This window comes from Piliocolobus tephrosceles, chromosome 10, assembly GCF_002776525.5.
Source record: "Piliocolobus tephrosceles isolate RC106 chromosome 10, ASM277652v3, whole genome shotgun sequence".
NCBI classification, from domain to species: Eukaryota; Metazoa; Chordata; class Mammalia; order Primates; family Cercopithecidae; genus Piliocolobus; species Piliocolobus tephrosceles.
In genome coordinates this window covers 2,126,547-2,136,978 of record NC_045443.1, presented here as the reverse complement: position 1 = coordinate 2,136,978, position 10,432 = coordinate 2,126,547, and the positions used below count along the sequence as shown (strand labels likewise).

Here is a 10,432-nt window from a genome sequence, read left to right as displayed (position 1 = left end):
TTTATAAAGTTCAACAATAAGTAAGAACTGCCTCTTAGGGCTGCTCTCCCCTCCATTCTAAACCTGGTCCAAGTTACGATGAAAGCTTGAGTTAGGAAACAGGAGTTGGGCATGAGCACTTTGATTTGTGCATCCCGAATGGCAAGTTTCCAAATATTTCTTAAATCTCAGTGTCTACATTAGAGCTTCGAAAAAGTGCCAAAAGCTAAGGGGAGGTAAGCGGAACGGCAATAAAAAACACACAACAGGTCCTATTTCATTTGGTTCTTTTTATTAGAAACTGAAAATACAGCAAGTAGGGAAACCCCACATCAATGGAACCATCACACAGATGCCCTTCTGGAACCCCAACCTTCTATGATCCCCAAAAATGTGCTTTGTGGCTTTAGCAATTTATAAAGGGGAAGAGGGAAAATACTGAAAAAGGCCACTATTTAATGGTGAAAGAATGAAGCTGTAGAGGTCCCAACCAGCCTAGGGCCAAAAAAGAAAATTAAAAATCTGCACAGAGCAAGCAAGCCTCTGACTGCTGAGAGTAAGGCATTCAGGCGCCAACCTGGTGAGAGTTCTCAGCGAGCACTGTCAGGTCAAGTGCACATGAGGCTGTTGGTAGTGAGTTGCACGTAGACACACATAGAAATGGGCACACACATGCCCACATACACACCCAAAAGAGGGAGATTTTACTGGATTACACATCAGTGATGTTAATTTCATTTTTCCTAAGGGTTTGTGCTATGTTGAACCAGATCCTTCCAGCTTTGGGGTGTGGGTGACTGCACCCAGAGAGCTGCTACTTCTGTTGGTGTTGTGACAGGGCTGCACCTGTACCCTGTATCCCAAAGGGCATGACCAAAGAGCAAGTCTGGCTTCTGATCTGTGCTATTGCTCCCAAGAAACTAAGTGGGCTTCTGTCCAAATGGCCACTGTCCTGCTGGACTATGCTTTCTCAAAGGGATTAATACTGTTCTTTATTCTGTCAGGCACTGCATCAGTTCATCCACTGAGTCTTTTGCTCGGTCCACCTAGCACCTAGGGCAGTGACCTTATCCAGAACCAAAAGGCTCAAGTTCTTCTCAACTTCTACACTGGATTGTTTCTTCCTGGATCCCAGCTTTTGCTGGAGATTGGAAGGGCAAGGGAGGAAAATAACTGAGAAAACTCTATTGAATAGGAGGCCCTTCCTATATTCCCAGACACCTACTGAGGATGCCAGTCCCCATGCTCAGGACTTCCATGTTTAGTTCTAATACCCACAATCCCAGGATATAATGGAGTCATCCCAAGTCTCTGATGACAGTAACCTAACACTCAAGCGCTATTTTGGTGGTTCACCTATGGGCCAAGATCAGAATTCCATAAACCAGATCCTTTCCCCACCACTTTCTCTGACACCGTATCAGGTTAGGCCTGGGACATGAGCCACTGTCTTGTACCTCACTCCCTGGCAACAACATACCATTGTCTTTAAAATGCCATGTCACTCTATCCCTGTAAAGTGGGGTTCAGTGAGTGCTGACAACTTGGTACTACAATTGGCTTTAAGAGTTCTGCTGGCTTCCTTGTTCAAGGAGAGCTGAGGTGTCTGTCACATCCAGGCTTACCACGACAGTGTACCAGAGGTAAAACTCATCTTTCCTAATCCAAAGGAAAGGTCTCCCAATCTATGTAGACGAGCTCAGGAGAAACCTGGACATGTCAGAATCTCATTTCTGGCTGGCTCCATGCCAAGAACTATGTCAGAGAAAGGTCCATTTCTATTCCCTCAAGGAGGAAGGATAGTTGGGGCAGTGTTTTTTAATAGAGGGAAATTTAGAGAGTGTTCCAGAGCTCCACAGCAAGGACATGGAAAACTGTCACATCCCTCTAATAAGACTTTCCATAAAAGTGAGCGGGATGCCAGGAAATAACCAGATCAGCCCGTGCTAATGTTTCCAGGGCTCCTCCGTTGTCTCCAGCACCCCTTTACCAGCTGGTAGGAGTACATCAGTCTCTCAAATGACAATGACACCCTAACTAGAGCCTTTATCTAACACATCCTATCAGCCATTCGTGTGCTGCTTCCACTGAGAAAACACATACCACTCCCCTCTACTTCAGATCTCTCAAAGGCTCCCAGGCTTGACCGTGGTCATGTGACCACTGGGCTAGGGCTGTACTCTCTGCCCCATTAGGGTCCAAGGTATGTCAGCCTTTAGAAGGCACCTTGGTGCACCAAGACACGGTGCATTCTGGGGCTATCACCTGAGCCTCCTCCAGTCACTTTTTGTGCAAAATTCAAACAGTGTGTGGTACTTGCATGTTTCATTCTATACAAAAATTCTCCCTCCCTCCCTTACCCCATTTTAAACATGTATATAAAGTCTTAAACAGTTAGAAATCTTATTTACATTAATTTCTTTGTTCTCCCGAGAGCATTTAAAATCACACTCCCACCCCTTATTGGATATAAATGTTCACCTAAATTGGTTTGTATTATTGTTATACAGAGAGAGAAAGGGAGAAGAACGAATCACCAAACTGTTTTGCCATCTTCTACAAATAAATATGATATGGATCAGAAGCCAGTTTGCCAAGGGTCTTGCAGAGCCCGCAATCAGTAGATCCCAAGAAAAAGCCAGGGTTTGGGCTATGTCTCCTTTTCTCCCAATTGATGCATTCCATCCTTTGAGGTATGATTTATTTTTGTTTGTTTTTCTCTTCTCAGTCATGTACCACGCAGAGCCCCTGGGCCATCACAAAGCCCACGAGGCTGTCAAAGTTTTGGGGCTCCTCTGGTACTGGCATCAGTAGCCGGCAGGGAGGCCCGCAAGTGCTGCAGGCCCTGGTTTAGGGTCATAGTCCCTGGCTACTGGTAGGTATCACAGTGCATCCTCTTCACTGCAGCCCCCACCGATCATGAAACGAAACTCCTGGAGGTTTGAGACACCATGGAAGTGAACAAAAGCTCCAGCAACCACAAAGATATGAAACAGCTGATGAGAGTGAAACTGGAGAGGGAAAAAAAAGAGAAGGGGATAGATAAATCCATACATTATTAAGACTGCTAAAGATTCTTAGAAATGTTTAATCCTGGTTCACGCTGAGCAGAAGGCAGGGAATGGATGTGGCAGAGCTCAAATTCAAGGTGTCCACAGGTCCTGGAACATCCATTAGGTGTATCACATTCTGCTGAGCTGAAAGTCAGCTGTTCCCGAAGAAATCAAGGCGCTGCCACTCAGCTCTACACATAAACACCTACACACTTAACACTGAAACCAGTGGCAAATGACATACAGACTCTCTTGCTAACAGGCCACAAAGGCCCCAAGGATCCCTGGACACCTAGCCATGGACTATGATTACACACAGTCCTTTTCCTACTCACTGCTGAGGGACATTTTGTCATGGACAAGAGGACTAGAGCTATGGTCATTTACATGTTGCTCTCTTGTTAGAAAAACTAAAGAGGATTCCAGGATCGTGTGTGGAATGTCACAACATATGGTCCCCAGAGTTTCTCCTTCAGTGCTACGATTCTGAAATTTGATGAACTACATAATGTGTCAAAAACTAAGCAAACAGGCCCTTTTACTTCACAAGTCAGAAGCTGGTCTACAAGCAAGTGACATTATTTCTGATTTTACCTGTTCTGTTGAATGCTATTCCACATCTCAAGAAGGGTAATCAGTTGCTTGCTGCACTTCAAAAATTACACTATTCTGTCATTATAATCCCAAAATGAAAAAGTACAGTGGCTAAGCAGGATTTATCAAGAGAAAAACACTGATTTTGGAAGCAAAAACTAGAAGAAATTAAGTCACATCCCAAGAGATGTTTCCCAGGAAACCAAAGGGGATTAATTTCCTCAAAGAAAGGGGACAAAGGGCAAAAACCCCTCCTTACCAACGTCAAAATTATGATGATGCAATCAGAAAGATGAATGAGCTAATTTGAAGCTAAAAAAAACTGCTTAAGTTCAAGATCTTCTTCATTTTACAGATAGCTAAACTAAACTTTAAAGAGATGAGATGATCAGCTTAGTCTATAATAATCAGCAATAGGCTGAGGAACAGAATTCCAAAGGTCAGATTTTACATTAAGCATATTTCCAATTTTGTCTTGTTAAAAATATTTCAGGCCCTCTTTGGTTATAAGTTTTTCTATCTATATCAGTCCATATATTTTCTTTTCCCTCCTCTCTTTTGTCGTCTCTTACCAATGACCACAATCTAGTTCAATCCAGTTCCCTCTTCTTCACAATCCCTCTTCTTCCACCAGACATACATACACTCAGTCTCTCATTACAAATCACTAAATTTCGATATAAAAAAAGACCCTGGTAGAAATCTGGTCCTAAAAAGGACTCTGGTAAAAATCTGGTCTATCATCCTCATTTCATAAATAAGGAAACTGAGACAAAGAATGGCAAAATGACTTTCCATTGTCAAAAGGAGCACAGATTCTGATATTAAAAGTAGCCTAATTCAAATTCCAGTTCTACCACTTAATAGCCACACAGCTTGGACAAGTGGCCTCACCTCCCTAAGCCTTAGTCTCCTGATTTGTAAAATGAAGACACGAACAAGAGTTATCATACCACATAGGGCTAATGTATTAAAGGAGGTAATCCATGCAAAGCATTCTGTACTATGCTGAGCATCAAGGAAGTGCTCACTAAATGTTAGTTATTACTGTACTTATTGTCCACAGAAAGACAGCTAAACAAGGAATAAGAACCAGAATACAACTCTCCTAACTTTGAGTCTAAAACTTTCTCTATTGCATCACTCTGCAGTATGCCAATAACCCATGAGCAGATACCTACACACACTCAATCACCCCTGACATACTTACCCAGATGTCACATTTGCCAGGAAAAAAGCGTTCGGGGATCCGGGCAGCATACAGGGCAGCTCCTGTGATGTAGAGGCTGGCCATCAGCATCAACCAGCCTATCTGCCCTATGGTGGCAGCCTTGAGGAACCCCTCCGAGATGACATAGTGCAAGGTCGGAATGATTCCACTCAGGCCCAGGCCCAGAAACACTCCTAGGAGTCACAAGAAGAGAGTGAAGTAACGCAGAAGAGAAACAAAGAACCAGAAGTCAATATTACAGCACAGTCCCATTAACTCTGTAAACTGAATATTTCCAAGTAGCATACAAAATTAGCTTCCAGTTTTAAAGGAAAAAGAAGGTTCTTCAAACTCTAGGACGCTGTCACACAAGACAACACAGCTATATTCTAAAGATTTACAAATGCAAGGAGCCAGCTGGGTGCAGTGGCTCACACCTGTAATCCCAGCACTTTGGGAGGCCAAAGCGGGCAGACCATCTGAGGTCAGGAGTTCAAGACCAGCCTGGCTAACAGGGTGAAACCCCATTTCTACTAAACATCCAAAAAGTAGCCAGGCATGGTAGCGCATACCTGTAATCCCAGCTACTCAGGAGGCTGAGACAGGAGAATCGCCTAGCCTGAACCCGAGAGGCAGAGGATGCAGTGAGCCGAGATCACACCATTGCACTCCAGCTTGGGCAACAAGAGTGAGATTCTGTCTCAAAACAAAAAAAGCAAGGAGCCTTGCTAAGAGAGGTCTAGCTTAGTAAGTCAGCAGTGTTCAAGGGTTTTGAATTAATGTTGCTAAATGTTTGCAGAAAGGACAGCTCCAGGAGTTTATTTAAACTGTCCTAGCCTGTCCTTTTACAGACACAGGTTACGATACAAGCTATTTTACGTATCTCATCTTCTCTTTGAAGCAACAGACGTTCCTGGGGTGGAGAGGCAATGAATGATCATATCACCTGGCATCACCTATTTTTAATAGGAATCTAGGGCTGGGCGCAGTGGCTCACACCTGTCATCCGAGCACTTTGGGAGGCCAAGGCAGGCGGATCACTTGAGGTCAGGAGCCAAGATGGCACCCCTGCACTCCAGCCTGGACCACAAAGCAAAACTTCATCTCAAAAAAAAAAAAAAGAAAAGAAAAGAAAAAAAAAAATTTAATCTAAATCTGTGACCTCTAACTGGACACTTAAAAATTGTTCAATGCCTTTAACAAATGACCTAATGGGGGTGGGGGATGGGAGAGAATACTATACTAAGATGAGAGAGAGTGAGAGAGATTTCTGAAAGCTCCCAGGCCCCTAAATAACAATCAGGTACAAAAGTCCGGCAAATCACTCAGCCACAGCCCTACTGCCTTACTGCCTCCAGAAATCTAGAGTAATGTTTTTTTAAACTTCTAAATATGACCTAAGTTCTAAGATGAATTAAATGAGTCTCAACCAGCATTTTTTTAAATGAACTGGAATAAAATTAAAATATCAGACTGTAACATAAGTGGAGTCTATTTTGTTAAAGTTTTGTAATTTATATATACATGAACTTATGTATAGATACACGTGTTCAGGACTGTAATAGAAAATGTCATGAAAGAAAAAAAAAATTTGAAGTCCACTAGTCTAAATCCACTTTGAAACCTGTGTATCAGCCAAAGCAACATAGGAGCTCCTTGCCTCAGCCAGTAACTAATTGCTCCTACATTTTGACACAGAGTTAACAATGACCCTTGCAAAACAAGCTGTCATTTGGTAAGCTTTCTCCACAGATAAAGAGCCTATGACTTGCTTTGGACATTACCAAATAAACTGCTGGTATACAGCAATATATGTAAGCACAGATACAGGATGCATACTCACAAATAAAATGGGCATCTAAAAGAGAAGAGGAAAATGGCAATGCTGCTCTCACAAAAGATAAGAACCAAGCAGGCCTAAAGAAAAACTATTTCCTACCTCTGCTCCTCTAAGGAATTATTATCATGACATTTCTTCACTTGTTCTTTTCCTCTACATGCTAAGCAAAGGCTGCTAATGGTTTCTGCCTATTCATTCTCTAAGTCAAAGGCTCAGGAATTTGGTTCTTCTGATGTATATAAATAGCAAAACGCTCAGCTCTACTCAGCAAAGACGTTCTTATCTCATGTGCTCAAACAGGCTTAACACCACTGTACTACTCAAGTACTGCTGAAAGCGGACCCTGACCAACGCTCATTTGCTCATACGAACACAAAAAGGAGGAGGGCAGAGTGTTGTAACAGCGGTCACTGACATGAAGTTACTTCTGTGTCTAACCTTCCAGGTACCTGCAGATGATCCAAGGCTTAGATTTTAATACTAAATGGTTTTGGGGGTTTAAGGATAAAAGGAAAAACACTCCTTGTTCATTCTCAATGGGCACGGAGTCTGACACTGAGTGGGAGACAAAAACACCTCTGCTAGCTCCACACCCTATAAGAAGACTCAGCCAAGGCACTGAGGGCCTTGTGGCTTTCTCTATGATCTCCAGCTAAACAGGCATTGTCCTAAATGTAAAAGTCCCTTTACCCTACATCAGAAGGGAGATATGTACACATATCAGTACGGGGGTGAAACACAATCAGTACGGGGGTGAAGCCTTAAGCAGATTATCCATTATAAAATAAAAATACAAAACAAAACAGAAAATGACAACGAAAAAAAGAATCACTACAAAAAGTACACTCCACGCTGAGTAAGAAAAATCATTGTTTACAAAAGTTACAGACTACCGCTTTCTGGATGGTGGTTAGCCATAAACTCAAGTAAGAACAGTCCCAAATTATATCACCTCATACTCACCATGACCCCTCAACCCTAATGCTTTAAGACAATTAATAAACACTACTGACAACAACAACTACTACTATTTCTACTACAACATAAAAAAAACCCTCAACAATAGGACTGTGATTTCTTCATCTTGGCATCACAAATACACAGCATAATGTTTGGCAAATGGTAGAACTTTAATAAATAGTGAATTTAACTAGTGAATAAATGAATGTCGAACGTAGAACCTCCAGTGTTCTTACCTGCTCTTACTCCCCGATACTGAGGGGTGGCAAACATGTCCCACTGGGAGACTATAATGGCTGCAATGCCCAGCACACAGATGACAATCAAGTAGATGAAGCAAGGTTGTGGATTACAGTAGAAAGAATAATAAAGCCAAGGAACAAAACTTCCCATAATCAGAAGAGCAATACCAGAGTAATCCAGTCTATGATAGGAAAAAAAAAAAAAAAAATCCATTTAATGCAGTAATTTAAAAATTACTGGCCACTACAGGTTCCAATTAATCCCTCATGACATAAGCCATCAACAACAGCTAAGAGCCAAACTGGGTTGCTATTTAAAAAAAAAAAAAGTTTCCATGAGATGATATTAAGAATTCTGCCAACTCTGCTGAATGTTTTTCCCTAATGCACTACCTCTAAATCATTGGCCAAAACACGGACTTTACAGATACTTACTTAGAGAAGAGCCGGGAGACCCCCTCTGAGTGGCAGTAGACTGTGTGGAAGAGCCATGAGAAAGAAAGGCAGAGAATGGCTCCTAAGAAAAATAATCCAAAGACCACCTTCTCTTGCAGAGGGGCCACAAAGGAGATATTTGGGCGAAACATATAAAAGATCCCCAGGCACAGGAAGAATACACAACCTAGGAAAAAGAGCACACAAAATAGATAAAATATCACCCTTTAAAAGAGACAATATTATGTATTGATTCTGTTTTCAATCCTTCAGCATCATAACAATATCTGAATCAAAAGTTCAATGAGAAAAATTTTCCAAGTAACTGAGGCCTATCCAAAATCGTGGTTTACTTCCAACATTGCTGGTATCAGAAATACTTCAGCTTCATAAACTGAATATACAGAATATAAAAACTCATCTAAGGGCATAATCTAAAAAGAAATCAGACAGTGTGGCTACTTCTTAGAAGAGATAATAAGAAGCCACTCCTACCTCTAGATGTAGAATAGTTTCATTTACACAGTTTTTGGCACATACATCCTAGTCCAGCTTTCAATGGTCCATTGTGCTTTTGCTTTTGTTTTTACAATGAATTCCAATACCCCTAATCCCTGCCAAGAAATACAGCTTTCCTCTACCAATAGCTGTCAGGGAGCATCATGCTGCTTCACTGGTCCTCATCAGCTGGTTCAGGAGATTCAAGAGTTAAGGACAGTAAAATGCCTACTCAGGCCATTTCCTAACCAATTCCTAAACTGTTCTACACAGAAAGATGCCACGTTCCTATTGTTTAGGGAAGGGCCACCTAACACAAGGCAGGCACAGAAATTTCAAGTTCAACATTTGTTAAGTAATTATCATTTTAACTAAAAATTATCCTTGAATTAGAAGTCAGCAACAAACTTGACTCTCTATTCTCCTCTCACTGTACTAGCAGGCAGGAACTTAGAGGCACCATGGAAATCAAATGTGTGGTAAGAAATACAAATCAAATGGAGTAAGGCCAGAAACTAGTATATTCACAAGGTTGTACAACCGTCACCACTAACTAATTCCAAAATATTTTCATCACCCCAAACAGAAGTACTATATCTGCTGTCATCCCCCATTCCCCACTCCTCACAGCCCTAAACAACCAGTAATCTGTCTTTATGGATTTTCCTGTCCTGGACATTTCATGCATGTAGAATCAAACAACATGTAACCTTTTGTGTCTGGCTTCTTAGCAAATGTTTTCAAGCCTCACCCATGTTGTGGCATGTATCAGTGCTTCACCCCTTTTTGCAGCTAAATAATACTCCGGTGTATGAATATACCATATTTTGTTTATCCATTACCAGTCGATAGCCATCTGGGTTGCTTCTACTTTTTAGCTATTATGAATAATGTTGCTATAAACTTCTGTGTTCGTGCTTTTATGTGAACATGTTTTCAGTCATCTTGGGTAATATACTAGGAGTGGATTCTGGTAACTCTGTTTAACTTTTTGAGGAACTGCCAGACTTTTCCATGGGGATTGCCCCATTTCACATTCCTACTGGCAAAGTATGAAAGTTCCAATTTCCCCACATCCTTGCCAAGACTTGTTATTTTTCATTTTCTTGATTATAGCCATCCTAGTGGGTGTGAAGTGGTGAGATTTCTCACTGCATTTCTCAAAGCATTTGATTTGCATTTTCCTAAATGCCTAATGATGATAAACATCTTTTCATGTGCTTATTGGCCATTTTAGATCTTCACTTGAAGAACATCTGTTCAGATGTTTTACCTATTTTTAAAATCAGTTGTCTTTATTGTTGAGTTGTAGGAGTTATTTATTAGATCCTTACCAACCAGCTGATTTGTAAATATTCTCTTCTCTATGGGTTGTCTTTTCACTTTCTTGATAATGCACTTTGATATACCAATGTTCTTACTTTTGATGAAGTCCAATTTATTTTTTCTTTGGTGGCAATTCTAAGAAAGAGTCACCAAATCCAAAGTCACAAGGATTTATATCTATGTTTTCTCCTAAGGATTTTATAGTTTTTGCTCTTATGTTTGGGTCTTTGATCCATTTTGGGTTCACTTTTGTATATGCGAGTTTGGGATCATTCTTTTACATATGGCTCAGCTA

General features: G+C 41.2%; 1 protein-coding gene across 2 annotated transcripts in view; it reads right to left on the bottom strand.

Annotated features, from left to right (window-relative positions):
- Positions 1-252: 252 nt before the first annotated feature.
- The window catches only part of ADIPOR2 (adiponectin receptor 2), a 93,278-nt gene continuing 83,098 nt past the window's right edge, over positions 253-10,432 (bottom strand). Inside the window, exons 5-8 of one of the 2 annotated variants that reach the window (XM_023182910.3) lie at positions 8,314-8,500; positions 7,873-8,060; positions 4,837-5,030; positions 253-2,990 (exon numbers count right to left, since the gene is read on the bottom strand). In XM_023182910.3, coding sequence (XP_023038678.1) covers positions 2,862-2,990; positions 4,837-5,030; positions 7,873-8,060; positions 8,314-8,500 — 698 coding nt within the window. In that variant the 3' untranslated portion in view covers positions 253-2,861. The remainder of the gene's footprint in view (positions 2,991-4,836; positions 5,031-7,872; positions 8,061-8,313; positions 8,501-10,432) is intronic. The other variant, XM_023182911.3, reaches the window with a different exon arrangement.